This window comes from Littorina saxatilis, linkage group LG13 (genome assembly GCF_037325665.1).
Source record: "Littorina saxatilis isolate snail1 linkage group LG13, US_GU_Lsax_2.0, whole genome shotgun sequence".
NCBI classification, from domain to species: Eukaryota; Metazoa; Mollusca; class Gastropoda; order Littorinimorpha; family Littorinidae; genus Littorina; species Littorina saxatilis.
The window spans coordinates 5,764,022-5,781,521 of record NC_090257.1 but is presented as its reverse complement, the minus strand read 5'-3'; the positions used below and the strand labels follow the sequence as shown (position 1 = coordinate 5,781,521).

Here is a 17,500-nt window from a genome sequence, read left to right as displayed (position 1 = left end):
TTCCTGTCACTGGAAGCAGCAACACTTGAAAGCATAAGTTCCCTTGACAAACGTCATTTATGATTGGCGTCATCTATGAATGACGTCACTGTCTAGACAAGACAAGTGCCGGTATCGGCAAACCTTGTCGCGGCAAAGGCGTGCCTTGATACCATTGAGATCATAGGAGATGCACAGCAGTGCCGATACCAGGTTTCTTTAGCTTCACTTTAAAATGATATCAGAACGATAGTTATTCACTTGAAAGTGAACACAGGAGAGTTGTATACAATACAAAACAATACGATACAATACAAAACAACACAACACAAAACAATGCAAAACAATGCAATGCAGTACAATACAATACAATACAATACAATACAATACAATACAATACAATACAATACACTACAATACAATACAATACATTACAATATAATACAAAACAATACAAAACAATGCAATACAATACAATACAATACAATACAATACAATACAATACAATACAATACAATACAATATCATACAATACAACACAACACAATACAATGCAGTACAATGCAATGCAGTACAATACAATACAATACAATACAATACAATACAATGCATTACAATACAATGCAATACAAAAAACAAAACGACTGGCAATTAACAGACTAATACAAAAAATACAAAAAAACCACAAGAGATGTTCTTGTATGGAACGTTTAATTACAGACAAAACAAACTATTCATGAGGATATTCTAATTATTGTTTGTTTTGTCTATAATTGTTTGTTTCAAAAACTAATCTTTCTTGTTTGTACATCCAGTACATAGTGCTTTTAGTTATGCGCTATAGAAATCTCCTTAAGGCCAAAAAGAAAATAGGTGTGGTTAAGGTAACATAGCCAAAAAAAATAGGGTAGGAAGGTAGGCAATCACTTTTTTTTTTTTTTACTTTTTTTTTTTAATGTGTACAAATTAAACCTACTTGACATGGAAATAAATGTGCGACTCGAGCGCTTTCGCTTTCATTGCGTTTTCTGCACTTTTTGTTTTTTTGTTTTTGTTGACAAATGTAATAAAAAGTTATAGGGTCGGGCCCTAAAAATAGGGTAGGTCGGGTTACCGTAACCACACCTATTTTTTTTTTAGGCCTAATAAATAAAATCCAGTCAATGCAGGACTGAATGAATTGTCGACTACTTAAGCAACCATTTAACATCTGATGTTGACGTGGACATGTTAGGATAGGTTAATTAATTTCCAATTGCTTGTTATACATACATACCTTTTGATTAGGCTCGCTTAGTATAACCCCCCTTCCCCACCCCCCCCCCCCCCACCCCCGTCCCCGTCAAACACACACACACACACACACACACACACACACACACACATACACACACACTCAAACACACACACGCACGGCACACATACACTCTCTCTCTCACACACACACACACACACACACACACACTACACATACACACACACACTCTCACTACAAACACACAAGCACACACACACACACACACACACACACACGCACTCTCTCTCTCTCATTACACACACAAACACACACACACTCTCACCACACACACACACACACACACACACACACACACACACGCACTCTCTCTCATTACACACACAAACACACACACACTCTCACCACACACACACACACACACACACACACACACACACACACACGTACACACACACACTAACACACACCTACCAGGTAGCTCGTCGTACACATTGGCAGCGGCCATGACGCAGGTCGTTACCATGGAGACACAAAGACAGACCCTCAGCCAGGGAGTGCGCGTCATGGCTAACGTCATTGCTACTGGATAATGATGCAGTAGAGTGCAGAGGCGTGATCAGCAAAATGAACCTGCACACACACAATTGACACCTGATGTTGGTGTGTTTTTGTGTTTTTTAACTGTGTGTTGGATGGCTTTGATCGTTTTGTATTGATTGTTTTTTTGCGTAATGAGTATCAACATGGCTCCGGTTGGTGTAATGGAATGCAGAGAGTAAATCGGAAAGCTGAAGCTGCCCACGCAAAAATGAGAAATGTTCTCACGAATAAGAAGAAAGGTTCACCGGGTCTTAATAACCCATCGGTGTTTTAAAGTGGATGAAAACCTCGAATTAAACAAGAACGCTGAAGCGTGATTAATCATTCAGTCAAGCACAGAAGCCAGACCTAATTTGTTATACCAACGCCGAAGCGACGACAGTCGACCACTCAAAACGTCCGATCCGCTCTCACCTTCCGAACACACACACACACACACACACACACACACACACACACACACACGCACGCACACACACACACACAAACACGCACACACACACACACACACACACACACACACACACACACACACACACACACACACACACACGCATGCGCGAGATTTAAGGATTGAAGACAAGTACAGCCAGCGCAGAGAAACAGACAGACGAACGGACGGACAGACAGACAGAGATAACTCAGAACTCAGAATGGTGGATTGCTCCCAGGAGTTCATTACGGATGGTATGAGAGAGAGAGAGGAAGAGACAGAGAAGTGAGCAAACAGACAGACAGACAGACAGACAGACAGAGTGACGTCATAAAATAATGCTATCAAAAATCAGAGAAACTCGACACAAGCAAGTGCCATCAAAAATGTGTTAGCCAACTTTTATAAATATCCGTTCAGTAGTTTTTGAGATATGCTTTGGACACACACACACACACACACACACACACACACACACACACACACACACACACACACACACACACACACACACACACACACACACACACACACACACACACACACACACACACACACATCCTTATGGAGACAAACCTCGCTCTCCGTCATCGTTAAAACCTTCAGTCATTATTTGACTGAATGTAAAAACAAGAAAGGCAAGTTTATGAAACGTTTAATTGTAACAAAAACACTAGACCATGAAGGACACTGTCAATGCGGGATATTCCCTCAGATAGCAGGAGATGGATTCCGAATAGTACATAACTCTCTCCTACTTTTGTTTCACTGTCATGCCTATTTAAAGAGCGTTTACGTCCGTTTGTTTCGGCATAACTCTCACTACAACTTCACTCTTCGTGCACGGTCATGTCGTCCTTATGAGCGCTAGCGTCCCTTTGGTTCGGCATAACACTCACTTCAACTTCACTCTTCGTTCACTGTCATATCGTCTTTAAGGGCGCTTAGGTCCCTTTGGTTCGGCATAACTCTCACTCTACATTCTTCGTCATATCGTCTTTAAGGACGCTTAGGTCCCTTTGGCTCGGCATAACTCTCACTCTACATTCTTCGTGCACTGTCATATGGTCTTTAATGGCGCTTAGATCCCTTTGGTTCGGCATAACTCTCACTCTACATTCTTCGTGCACTGTCATCGTATTTAAGGACGCTTAGGTCCCTTTGGTTCGGCATAACTCTCACTCTACATTCTTCGTGCACTGTTATATCGTCACGCTTAGGTCCCTTAATTTGGTTCGGCATAACTCTAACTCTACATTCTTCGTGCACAGTCATATCGTCTTTAAGGGCGCTTAGGTCCCTTTGGTTCGGCATAACTCTCACTCTACACGCACTGTCATATCGTCTTTAAGGGCGGTTAGGTCCCTTTGGTTCGGCATAACTCTCACTCTACATTCTTCGTCATGTCGTCTTTAAGGACGCTTACGTAGCTTTGGCTCGGCATAACTCTCACTTTACATTCTTCGTGCACTGTCATATCGTCTTTAAGGACGCTTAGGTCCCTTTGGTTCGGCATAACTCTACATTCTTCGTGCACTGTCATATCGTCTTTAAAGACGCGTAGGTCCCTTTGGTTCGGCATAACTCTCACTCTACACGCACTGTCATATCGTCTTTAAGGGCGCTTAGGTCCCTTTGGTTCGGCATAACTCTCACTCTACATTCTTCGTGCACTGTCATATCGTCTTTAAGGACGCTTAGGTCCCTTTGGTTCGGCATAACTCTCACTCTACATTCTTCGTGCACTGTCATATCGTCTTTAAGGACGCTTAGGTCCCCATGGTTCGGCATAACTCTCACTCTACATTCTTCGTGCACTGTCATATCGTCTTTAAGGGCGCTTAGGTCCCTTTGGTTCGACATAACTCTCAGTCACTCTACACGCACTGTCATATCGTCTTTAAGGGCGCTTAGGTCCCTTTGGTTCGGCATAACTCTCACTCCACACGCACTGTCATATCGTCTTTAAGGACGCTTACGTCGCTTTGGTTCGGCATAACTCTCACTCTACATTCTTCGTGCACTGTCATATCGTCTTTAAGGGCGCTTAGGTCCCTTTGGTTCGGCATAACTCTCACTCTACACGCACTGTCATATCGTCTTTAAAGACGCGTAGGTCCCTTTGGTTCGGCATAACTCTCACTCTACACGCACTGTCATATCGTCTTTAAGGGCGCTTAGGTCCCTTTGGTTCTGCATAACTCTCACTCTACATTCTTCGTGCACTGTCATATCGTCTTTAAGGACGCTTAGGTCCCTTTGGTTCGGCATAACTCTCACTCTACATTCTTCGTGCACTGTCATATCGTATTTAAGGACGCTTAGGTCCCCATGGTTCGGCATAACTCTCACTCTACACTATTCGTGCACTGTCATATCGTCTTTAAGGGCGCTTAGGTCCATTTGGTTTGACTTAACTCTACATTCTTCGTGCACTGTCATATCGTCTTTAAGGACGCTTAGGTCCCTTTGGTTCGGCATAACTCTCACTCTACATTCTTCGTGCACTGTCATATCGTCACGCTTAGGTCCCTTAATTTGGTTCGGCATAACTCTCACTCCACACGCACTGTCATATCGTCTTTAAGGACGCTTACGTCGCTTTGGTTCGGCATAACTCTCACTCTACATTCTTCGTGCACTGTCATATCGTCTTTAAGGGCGCTTAGGTCCCTTTGGTTCGGCATAACTCTCACTCTACACGCACTGTCATATTGTCTTCAAAGACGCTTAGGTCCCTTTGGTTCGGCATAACTCTCACTCTACACGCACTGTCATATTGTCTTCAAAGACGCTTAGGTCCCTTTGGTTCGGCATAACTCTCACTCTACATTCTTAGTGCACTGTCATATCGTCTTTAAGGACGCTTAGGTCTCTTTGGTTTGGCATAACTCTCACTCTACATTCTTCGTCATATCGTCTTTAAGGACGCTTAGGTCCCCATGGTTCGGGATAACTCTCACTCTACACTCTTCGTGCACTGTCATATCGTCTTTAAGGGCGCTTAGGTCCCTTTGGTTCGGCATAACTCTCACTCTACACGCACTGTCATATCGTCTTTAAGGACGCTTACATCGCTTTGGTTCGGCATAACTCTCACTCTACATTCTTCGTGCACTGTCATATCGTCTTTAAGGGCGCTTAGGTCCCTTTGGTTTCGTATAACTCTCACTCTACACGCACTGTCATATCGTCTTTAAGGGCGCTTAGGTCCCTTTGGTTCGGCATAACTCTCACTCTACACGCACTGCCATATCGTCTTTAAGGGCGCTTAGGTCCCTTTGGTTCGGCATAACTCTCACTCTACACTCTTCGTGCACTGAGATATCGTCTATACCTAGAGCGCTTACATCCCTGTTTCGTTGGTCTTATCGTGAGCTATCTGCCTCCCTTGGTTATGATAATCTTAACTAAATGAGGCACATCCCTATTCTTCTTCTTCTTCTTCTTCTTCTTCTTGTCGATCACTCAGATGGAAACGCCGGTTCTCCGCGCAAATGTTGCCGTGCGCTGTAGGTCGTCCAGACTGCCATAGAGCTTCCCTTGCACCGTGGTCGCCTCCGCCCAGATCTGGCTCATGAGGCCATCGTTTAGTGGGCAAGTCTGCAGCAGGTGTTCCGTTGTTATGCTGCCCGTTTGACAAGGGCACTGGTCTGACTGGCCAATTCTGAACTTGGTGAAAAGGTGGTGGTTCATTCGGTGGTGGCCTGTCCGCAGCCTGAATATGAGAACCTGCTCAGACACTATTCTATGATCTGAGGAACAAAGGGACGTAATTTAAGCGCTCTAAATGCATACGACTTGTGCAACAAGAGTGAGGGAGAGTTGTGGCCCCTGAGAGAACAAGTATGCACTTTGATCACTAATTACTTCCCTTTGTTTCTACGATCCTTTGGTTATGACAATTATGATTCTTACCCTCGGGGTTGCTGTGGTTTAAAGGTGGTCCTTATTTGAGCCCGAAGACGACTTCTCGAAGACTTCGCGAAGTCTTTAACCGAAACCTCAGTGGTAAAGCTTCGTGCGGCCAGCTACCTCCGCGAAGTCTTTAACCGAAACCTCAGTGGTAAAGCTTCGTGCGGCCAGCTACCTCCGCGAAGTCTTTAACCGAAACCTCAGTGGTAAAGCTTCGTGCGGCCAGCTACCTCCGCGAAGTCTTTAACCGAAACCTCAGTGGTAAAGCTTTGTGCGGCCAGCTACCTCCGCGAAGTCTTTAACCGAAACCTCAGTGGTAAAGCTTCGTGCGGCCAGCTACCTCCGCGAAGTCTTTAACCGAAACCTCAGTGGTAAAGCTTCGTGCGGCCAGCTACCTCCGCGAAGTCTTTAACCGAAACCTCAGTGATAAAGCTTGGTGCGGTCAGCTACCTCCGCGAAGTCTTTAACCGAAACCTCAGTGGTAAAGCTTCGTGCGGCCAGCTTCCTTCGCGAAGTCTTTAACCGAAACCTCAGTGGTAAAGCTTCGTGCGGCCAGCTACCTCCGCGAAGTCTGTAACCGAAACCTCAGTGGTAAAGCTTCGTGCGGCCAGCTACCTCCGCGAAGTCTGTAACTGAAACCTCAGTGGTAAAGCTTCGTGCGGCCAGCTACCTTCGCGAAGTCTGTAACCGAAACCTCAGTGGTAAAGCTTCGTGCGGCCAGCTACCTTCGCGAAGTCTTTAACCGAAACCTCAGTGGTAAAGCTTGGTGCGGCCAGCTACCTCCGCGAAGTCTTTAACCGAAACCTCAGTGGTAAAGCTTCGTGCGGCCAGCTACCTTCGCGAAGTCTTTAACCGAAACCTCAGTGGTAAAGCTTCGTGCGGCCAGCTAGCTCCGCGAAGTATACTCCGCGTAGTCGACTTTGGAGCCGAGTTAAAGGACAGGCTTATCAAACAAGTAGTACTTACTCAGTTGGCGGCCACTAGCTTCGTGTAACTTCTAAGACTGTCAATGGTGTCTCCGTCCGTGCAGCCTCATATTTAAAGGGAGATGAGAGATCGACATTTTCCAATTACATTTTACGCCCACACGCAAAAGCCATTCATAATAGTGGTACTTGTACGTATATGTAAAACAATGACAATGAAAGCTTATATAGAGCGGCCCACTGAATCAGCCCCGTACTCTCTGCGCTGTGCAATATTAGGCAAAAAAAAAGGTCTGTTTACGGTAACATAGGCCCAAAAAAATAGGGTCGGTAGGTCGGGATTTTTTTTATTTTTCCCCAAAAAACATATTTTTACGTTATTTTGCAAAAAAAACAAAAGATTTTTTTTTTTTCTCACCCAAATGCCCAAAAAAAGTCTAGAGTCGCGCGAGAAAAATAGGGTCGGTCGGGTTACCGTAAACAGACTATTTTTTTTTGTTGGCCTTACCTACGGTTAACAATGCATCATTTCAACACTTAATAACATAATAACATAGCATTGTTAGAAAACTGAACAGGATACGCTGGATCTGATAGAACTCTGGTAACACCATAGACGTGCAACCTGATGACAGTACAGCAAGGTGATCCTTATTCTCTCAATAACATCAAACTGTATGTTCTCCCAGATAGGATAAATGGACGTAAAAAAATGGGGGGGGGGGGGAACAAAATGGACGTAACAAAGGTTTTATTTGCGCAAGCTGCTTCTTGTATGTTCTGCCACTATGTTTATTCACCCCCTATGCATTATTAATAAATGAGTTCCATTTTGGAACACATTGAGAACACTACGGCCGTTGCCTGTTTTGAACAAACAAAAGCGTTTTCTTTTTGTGTTTTTCGGTGTTTTTTTTATGAAAAGGATTATTTGTTTAAATTGCAACCACGTACCTATTCAAACGGGTTTTCCCCCCCGTATTTGATTATGTTGTTCTACATTCAGAACACTTGTATACAATAATTAACGTTTTCAGAAAAAATGTTTTCGCACATGATAAATAAATTAAGGTAACAGCGCTGAATGCGCGACACACAATTGTCGATGCAATGGAGCTTAATTTGCTTAATCGCGGTCATAACACGACCAACAGTTTTTTGTCCTCTGATTCACATAATTTATGACCCTAGAATAAAACCCGTCGACTAGAAAATTAATATGACCCCAAAATTGCAATATGCTGAGCATGAGAGAAAAAAATCTGCGATACAATATAACAGAAATGTTTTAAATGTCCGTCCAGTTGCACGGCTATGAGAGATACTGATGCAGTATACGCACTCTCACTCTCTTTACTTACTTGTGATACAACATGATGTACATATAATAATAATAATAATAATTGTCAGTAAGTACTGGTGTCACATGACTGATGTGAACCAGTTGATTGGCTAATGGCGATGCGCTTAAATCTGTTAGCGCACTCTTGGAGTGCGCTAACTTTTCCACAGAGCGTATTCTTACGCCCTTTGCCAAAGCGAGACTGTACTCTCATCCTCAGAATTAATTAATGACATGTAGCTTATATTCTCCACAATACCAAATGACCATAAATTCCCTGCTTCTCAATTAAAGCAGAAGTGGGGGTTTTTTTCTGACAGATTGCATGTGCCTGTGCCACAGTGGCACTGATCTAAAAATAGAAGCCGCTGTGTTTCATCTCATTTTCGCCGACTTGCATAGATTCTTCTCATAATATGCCGTGTTAGTGGCATGTAGCTTATCATCCACATTACCAAATGATGAGTTAGTATACAATTCCCAGCGGCTAACAGAAAACACAAGTGTTATTCCGATAACGTACACAGCATTTGGAAGACTGATTCGATCGACTCTAGCAGACTACACTGAAATACGACTGCATCAGTTCAGTAAACTGATGAATGGTTTCCGAATTATTATTTCAAGGCAAGAACAATCGTAATCGAAAACGTGTAGGGTTCAGAACGTTCTTACCATATAATTATAAGAGTTATTACCAGCCTGCCTTATTCGTGCAGACTCAGTGACAGTGCAGACTGCAGTGGTTCGATTGTTCTAGCCTAGCAGTAGCAGACGACATAAACCCCGCTCAGCAAATTAACATGTTGGGCAAATGTGAACGAAACAAGAAGAGCAAACGCTCGATCGAGTCACTTTCGCAGTTCTGAATATTATATGAGGCATCAGATGGACAGGAAGAAATTGCTATTCACAACACAATACAGATGTAAATAATTTGATGTAAAGAATAATCCTATAAAGTTTGAATCAAATCCGATGAATAGTTTCAGAGATATGATATTTCAATTTTTTCCTTCAAGACATACCTGTGACCTTGAAAAAGGTCAAAGGTCACCAAAGCAGACGTCAAAGTGTAGAGGTCACTGGGAGTCACGTTCACATAAAATTTGAGCCCGGTCACTTTTATAGTTTCCGAGAAAAGCCCAACGTTAAGTTGTGTGTTGCCGAACAGAAAAGGCTAGTTATCTCCCTTGTTTTTCTGATAACGTTCGTAAAAGGCTACAGATGTAAATACTTTGATGTAAAGAATAATCCTACAAAGTTTCAATCACATCCGATGAACTTTGTCAAAGATATAAAATGTCTAATTTTTCCTTTGACGCTGACCTGTGACCTTGAAAAAGGTCAAAGGTCAACGAAACCATCGTTAAAGTGTAGAGGTCATTGGAGGTCACGACTAAACAAAATATGAGCCGGATCGCTTTGATAGTTTCCGAGAAAAGTCCAACGTTAAGGTGGTGTCTACGGACGGCCGGCCGGCCGGACGGCCGGCCGGACGGACGGCCGGCCGGACGGCCGGCCGGACAGACTAACACTGACCGATTACATAGAGTCACTTTTTCTCAAGTGACTCAAAAACGATGGGGATATAATACGTGTAGGGTTCAGAGCATTCTTACCGTTCATATTTAGTATCAGACTCCCCGATGAGTGAAGGTACAACACGAGATATATGCCACATTTATTTTGAAAATGTGCGAACAGTCGAGTCCTTCGTGGGGTAGTCAATTCAAGGGGAGTCACTCCGCACAGTCAATTCATCGACGCTCGACTGAAGGTTTCGAATCGCAAATAATGAAGACCAGAGTCCTTTCTCAGAGTTCAAATGAGGTCTCTCTGAAAGATCATCACTGTTCAGCTTTAACACTACACTGGAATTTACCAACAGAAATTAAAATGCGTGTGACGAAAGCACGACACACTTGAGACACCGGCTCACACAAAAGTAGATCTTACTGTACACGACCTGACCACACAGTTATGCCTATTCAAATGCGCGTAGCAAAGTGTGCGTTTGGAATCTTCTTTTTTCTATGGCGGTACTGACAATATCGTTATTGAAACAATCCCAGTGAACTAAGGGATTTATAGAGCAAATCTCGAAAATAATTATTGAACTCAGCGCTATGCGCTTCGTTCAATAATGAATTTTCTCGATTTGCTCTATGAATCCCTTAGTGCACTGGGATGTCTCAATAACTTAAATAATAATAATAATAATAATAAATGAGCATTTATATAGCGCAACATCGATCATAACTTTACAATTATGCTCTTTGCGCTTGACACATTTAAAATTAAAACACAGTTATACAAGCATTTACATCTACATTCATAGTCAACAACGCTTAATTAAAAGCATACACATATCTGCAAGGCTATGTGCTCAACTTCTCTTCTTGCATGCGTGCATGCTTGCTTTTGGCTTATTTTGCCTAAAGAAAATACAGATTTATCTGATCTCATTTTGTGTGCGCTAGCTTGAAACGAGAGGGCTTAAGCATCGAGTTTTGTATACATGAACATCCGAGCAAGTATGAAGCAAAATGCTAAAGATTTGACCCAGATAACAAAGTGCAAGCGTTCAATGGTTTTCGCGTTGGTGATACTGACAAAAGCGTATGTTTGTGCTAGTTCTGCTTTCAATAGACCATGCAAGGGTCGCGAGTTTCGTCAGCGTACATGTTTTGAAAGCGAAACGCACAAAAGCGGCAGATTATTACCGTAGTAAAAGAAACGCTTTTGGCTTGACACAGAAAAGAAAGTGCGTTCAATGTTAATGCACGCTGGAGATACAAAAGCGGTTTTTTGTGCTACATGCATGTACTTCTGTTTTCAATAGACCCAGGAGTGTCCTCAGTGTATCTGTTTTGAAAGCGCAACCCACACAAGGGACAGGTTATTACCGTTTTAAAAGGAACCTTTTCTTCTCAGAGCAATGACATAAACTGTTACAGATTTTGTCTTCGGTCATAATTTTACAAAACGAAGCTAGGTAGAACGATTTGATCTTCGGCCTTAACTGGCTTAAAGTTAGGTAAAAACCTCGTCCATCCACCCAACCCGGCCTTTCTCTCGCGTAAACAAGTGACACTGAAATACTATATCACATTAATGGCTCTATTTAAAAACGAAAGCTGTCAGATACAATCAAGTCGTAGGACAAATCATGTTCTAGTATTGTACACAGACAATAAATAATTACCGGGGATTTCCGTTCCACTCCTTCACCAAAAGGTATAATTCATGGCGATCTTAATTAAGAACGCTGTGGTATAATTGCAATCTACCCCTGTACTGGCGTTGTAGTTTTATCCTAGAAAAGGGGAGAGCTAGAAATATGGGCGAGGGTATTGAGGTGGGGGGGGAGGGGGGGAGAAGAGGTGGGATACACAAAATGTATAAGGGCATGCTACACAGGTCTGAATGTTGTTGCCCCCACCACCCCCACCACCACCTAAAAAAATAATTGCTTCGGCCATCTTACAGTCATCACAGTCACATTCCACGACAGGTCACAACATCAGCTAGTTTGTTTGCTTCAGATGTGTCTCTTTGTGTGTCCGCTTTGAAGGCCGATAGGTCGACATTCTTGTGAATATTTGGTTTTGTCATGAAGCGAACGTGCCAATAATTGTACCTTTCTCGTTTGTTTGTTTTTAATGTTGTGTCAACAACCCTCCTTCACCGGCACGGCTGGCCTGGTGGTAAGGCGTCCGCCTCGTGATCGGGAGGTCGGGGGTTCGAAACCCGGCCGGGTCATACCTAAGACTTTAACATTGGCAATCTAGTGGCTGCTCCGCCTGGCGTCTGGCATTATGGGGTTAGTGCTAGGACTGGTTGGTCCGGTATCAGAATAATGTGACTGGGTGAGACATGAAGCCTGTGCTGCGACTTCTGTCTTGTGTGTGGCGCACGTTAAATGTCAAAGCAGCACCGCCCTGATAATTATGGCCCTTCGTGGTCGGCTGGGCGTTAAGCAAACAAACAAACAAACCCTCCTTTGCCCCTAACTCAACTCTATAGCTATTCTTCGCAAAGTGTTATCCTGTGTCCAGCAACAACCTGTTTGTCTCCCTCCCAAATACGCAGTGAAGAAACAAACAGACCAACGTAAAACAATCTATTTTGATCACAATGTCAACACCGCTCAGTCTTTCGGTGTGTTGTAACAATCCGCAGTCGAAGCTCGGTCGATGGTCGATGTCGCGTGTTGATGCGTTTTGACACGTTCAAGTTCGCGTTGACGCAAATTTCAGTTCACGGGGTGCGCACTTGGAGCTTGTATAGGCCTAATACACAGGCGCTTGCAACGTCACATTCCGCAGGTTTTATAATTACCAAATATGGCATCATTGTTTAGTGCTTGATAAAAAAATGATTTTGTTAAAAACCCACTGCGTTAGCATATAATATATCAAAATGAGACGTTCTTCCAGACGCGTTATGTACGCTTGATAAAAGTTTGTGATAGTTTCTTGTGATAGGCTAGCTTGTGAAAGCTTATCTTGAGGTATTTTCTGGTGTCAGATTTTTCTCGTTTTAGTTTCTTGTGAGAGTTTTTTTCTCTCTCTTTTTCAAGTCAAAATACAATGTTTATTACAACAACAAGATATCAAAGAAGGGGAGATAAAGAAGAACAAAATACCGCAGCGCAATGTTTACGTTAAAAAAACACCCAGTACAGCTACAAAGAGAAAAGAGAATGAGAGGCGGGGTTGGGGGGTGGGGGTGGAAGGGGGGGGGGGGGGACGGTGGTAATATAATTCTACTTTACTTTGAGACGTGATAGTTTCTTGTGAAAGTTTATTGAGATGGTTTCTTTTAATAGTTTTTGTATATGATCGACTTTGTTTGAAAAATTTTGTGATACCTTCTTGTGATAGTTTGTGATAGATTTTGCTAGCACACGTTTGTGATAGTTTTTACGTGCACAAGTTTGTGATAGTTCTGGCTTGCAAATGTTTGTCGTTGTTTCTTGTGATAGTGTGTAATTGTTTTTTGTGATAGGTTTTGCCAGTAAAAGTGTATGATAGTTTCGTAATCTTCGTTTTAAATTGCTTAATTAAAAACATTTCTCGGATAACATCACTTTAAGCCCTTAAACAATGTCCTGCATGAGCCCTGACAAATCATGCGATAGTTCTCATACGTAACATCAAACTCATACTTTGAAACTATCAGGAGCACACGATCATTTGAATCTGTATGCCGTAAAGCGTACAAGAAAACATTCAACTCAGTCATACTTTACATAAGCATAATTATCAGAAGCACATAATCCAAAAAAGGCCATGCCTGTTCTCATGTTTTCAGACGCATGTTTTCCGCGATGAAAATCCTTCGGGGAAAAAAAAAGCTTACAACATAACATGAAGCCAAACCTCATACCATTAACAAAAATCACCAACGCGGTACTGGTAGGTTTAAACGGTTTTATTTAGATATTTACAAAATAGCAATGCCGCATACGATCAACTTACTAGTTCAATCTCTATAACGATTGTCGACCATCGAAAGGAAACACATACCTTCAAAAGTGCAGAAGTACGTAATCCATACACTCACACAAACCAGACGAACTGCGAGCAAACGCAAGCGTTCTCGTCGTAGAACCTCGAGTCAATGTGAAAGCCATACGTTCGCCGGTGAATGAGAGCTTTTACGGAAATCGTTGATCATGTGACTTTCTGTTCTTTGTGCAGGCCAGAGGATACACTGTTAAAAGCTTGTGTGTGATAGTGTGTTAAAGATACATATTTCCATCCAGTGTTGAGACAGGTGTATTTGCTTGGGGTGGGTGGGGGGTGGGGGGTGGGGGTGGGCGGGGGGCATGTATGTGTGTGTGAGAGGTTTGTGACAGCCTTTGCCCTAAGACAGAGATCATGTCAATATATATAAAGCTATCCTGAAAAGCTAGCCTTAAAGATCGGCTCTGTCTGTCTGTCTGTGTCTGTTTGTCTGTCTGTCCTTTGCTTTATTGCGTGTTTGTGCGTCCCAAGGACAGATTGTAAGAAAAGGGCCAGCCTTAAACCTTTATTCTTGTGGTACGACAATGTATACAGTTCAGTGTACAGTTAGTTGCGTTCAACCTTGCCGCCCCTGGTACGACAATGTATACAGTTCAGTATACAGTTAGTTGCGTTCAACCTTGCCGCCCCGTGTAACAGACCCCTAACGAGACGAGTACATAACCCGCTTTAAACATTAAAGATGCCGTCCTTCTCGTCCAAAGCGATTATTTACACCACCACCATGTTTGTTCACGGGTTAACAGCATCCTTCGCCTTGGACACATACCACAAGTCTACAGCCAGTCTGCTGTCATTGTCATCGGACACAAACTTTTTTTTTTTTTTTTTTGCGTTGGCTTTAACTCACACCCAAGTCAATTTGTGACCCTCCGCCACGAAATGAGGCGCATGTCACCTCGCGCGATTCTGCGCTAGGCTTAAAGGCTGACATAGTCCTATATTTAATTAGTTTAATTACTTCCAGGGCTTTTCCCATCGTTGCGGGGATGTATAATTTAAGCTTCCTGCAAAGTTTTAGGTTTGAAGTCCTTACCAATTACGAGAAATAATTAATTCTTTATTGCATTGTTTAGCAACAGTTCTCCAGGACTTGGGCTATTTTTAGACCGTTGACGTCACTTCGTGACGTTTCGTAAACCAAAGATGGTGTTTGAGATTGTTCTGTTTACATTCGACACTATCAACACCACTTTGCAATACTGAAACAATTTTTTCTGTGTTCGAAAGCTACAGCCAATCGTTATTATATCCCCTTAGGAACAGTTTTATAACATTACTGGCACATGTAAACAATATGAATTAGTTAATGAACGCTACGAGTATGGCAGCCTTTAATATAAGTCCGGGGAGTGTCTGGTAACAGTGTGAGGGTCACCTTAGTCACAGGCTTATAACTCAAACAGTTTTTGCTCTTTTCTAAAACGGTTTTCACCACTGGATAGAGCATAAAAAAAACTCTTTAGGGAAATGTAAAAATATGAAAATCATGCAAAGGTGACATGCGACTCATTCCGTTGTGGAGGGTCACATTTGTGAAATTGATGCAGCAAAACTTCAGGCTCTGTACAGAAACCAGCCATTCTGCTGATTTCTGATACGTGTCCGAACGAAAATTATGGGGCTTACTGTCCGTCAGGTCAAAATTGCCTATATTGGACATGAATTAGTTTATACCATACGTGTCCACTGAAGGGGTCCTTGTATCCCACGTTTATCTGGACAGTTGTGTGGTGGTATCTATAAACGTTTACCAGTGAATTTGTTTGTTTGTTTGTTTGTTTGTGTGTTTGTTTGCTTAACGCCCAGCCGACCACGAAGGGCCATATCAGGCGGTGCTGCTTTGACATATAACGTGCGCCACACACAAGACAGAAGTCGCAGCACAGGCTTCATGTCTCACCCAGTCACATTATTCTGACACCGGACCAACCAGTCCTAGCACTAACCCCATAATGCCAGACGCCAGGCGGAGCAGCCACTAGATTGCCAATGTTAAAGTCTTAGGTATGACCCGGCCGGGGCTCGAACCCACGACCTCCCGATCACGGGGCGGACGCCTTACCACTAAGCCATCGTGCCGGTTTAGCAGAGAAGGAAGAGGGTATCTTTAACTTGCAGCTATAGGGAGGACGTCAGCTATAGGGAGGACGTCAGCTATAGGGAGGACGTCAGCTATAGGGAGGACGTCAGCTATAGGGAGGACGTCAGCTATAGGGAGGACGTCAGCTATAGGGAGGACGTCAGCCGGCTTTGTTTGTCTCACACAAACTTAATACTGACTATTCCCCTCCCCTCCAAAGTGCTGCTTGTCGAACTTTGGACCATGTATTCCCCCTTTGGATTCTAATTTATGTTGAGAAATGGTATTTTGACTTTGAAATTAGCTTCAACGCAAAATATTTCTTTTCTTATTCAAGGGACGTAACCGCTCGGTGCGTTTTTGAACAAATCGAATTTGGGGTAAAATCGATCGAATTACATCACAAACCTGATTCAGTTGCAAGATCTGCACATGCTTTTCTCCCTCGAGATAATGGTACCACTTGAAATTGGCAGAGAAACATTCAGTCTGAAGTTAATTTTGGCTGACGCCTGGCTGACGTCCTCCCCATAGCTGCATGTGTATAAATATATATGTTAGCAGACAGAACAGTTTGTGCGCATGGCAAGGTTCTTAAAGCAGACACAAAGGTGTGACGCATGAGTGACTTTTCAAGCCACCTATTCAATAACAGCGAGTTCATGTTTTCGTAAGCTGAATGAATACGTCGTCATAACGGCGGCGTCTGAACACGCCGTTACCACCAAGCTTAAAATATAGCCCCTCGCAGTAGTAGTAGTAAAATTGATATTAAAAGTCCTACGGTTTTTTGCCATTAAGGACTTGAGTGTTTGTCCGTTTTTATAGCCCTTCGCCACGACAACACTCTGTTTTGTACCCTGGCTTTTGTGTCAAAATAGTGACAGAAAAGCATGTGATATATATATATATATATGTAAGACAACCAACCAACTGTGTCACTGACGTAACCTGCCCATTATATTTTCAATCCACAAGCCCACCTACAAGTTCAATAAGAGTAGTTGACCTTGAACTAACTAAAACGGTGAGTAGTAACAGGACTTGTGCTCCGTTCTATGTACCGTAACGTATAATATTATTTCCTGCGTGGGCGTCCAGGCTCTAGTTTCTTGTTCTTCTTGTTCCTGTTGGTTTAACAGTGTTTATTCAACAATTCATAGGTAATTCAACATAATACATGTCAAGGATCAACAACAAGCTTGTTCTTGTTCTTGTTGTTCTCCGCCTTCTTCTTCTTCTTCTTCTTCTTCTTCTTCTTCTTCTTCTTCTTCTTCTTCTTCTTGTGGTTGTTGTTGCTGTTGCTGCTGTTCTTCTTCTTCTTCTTCTCCTTCTTCATCGTTTTCTGCGTTCACCGGCAATGCGATCGATTTTCAATCGTGTTTGCAAGACGGCGTCCGGAGTCTCTTGCAGGGACTATAGTAAACACG

The 17,500-nt window shown here is 42.9% G+C and overlaps 1 protein-coding gene across 1 annotated transcript in view; it reads right to left on the bottom strand.

Moving 5' to 3' along the window:
• LOC138945959 (uncharacterized) overlaps positions 1–14,070 on the bottom strand; it is a 45,847-nt gene extending 31,777 nt beyond the window's left edge. The window contains exons 1-2 of the mRNA XM_070317497.1: positions 13,988–14,070; positions 1,709–1,867 (exon numbers count right to left, since the gene is read on the bottom strand). Of these exons, the coding sequence (XP_070173598.1) occupies positions 1,709–1,814 (106 nt within the window). The 5' untranslated portion in view covers positions 1,815–1,867; positions 13,988–14,070. The remainder of the gene's footprint in view (positions 1–1,708; positions 1,868–13,987) is intronic.
• Positions 14,071–17,500: the final 3,430 nt, after the last annotated feature.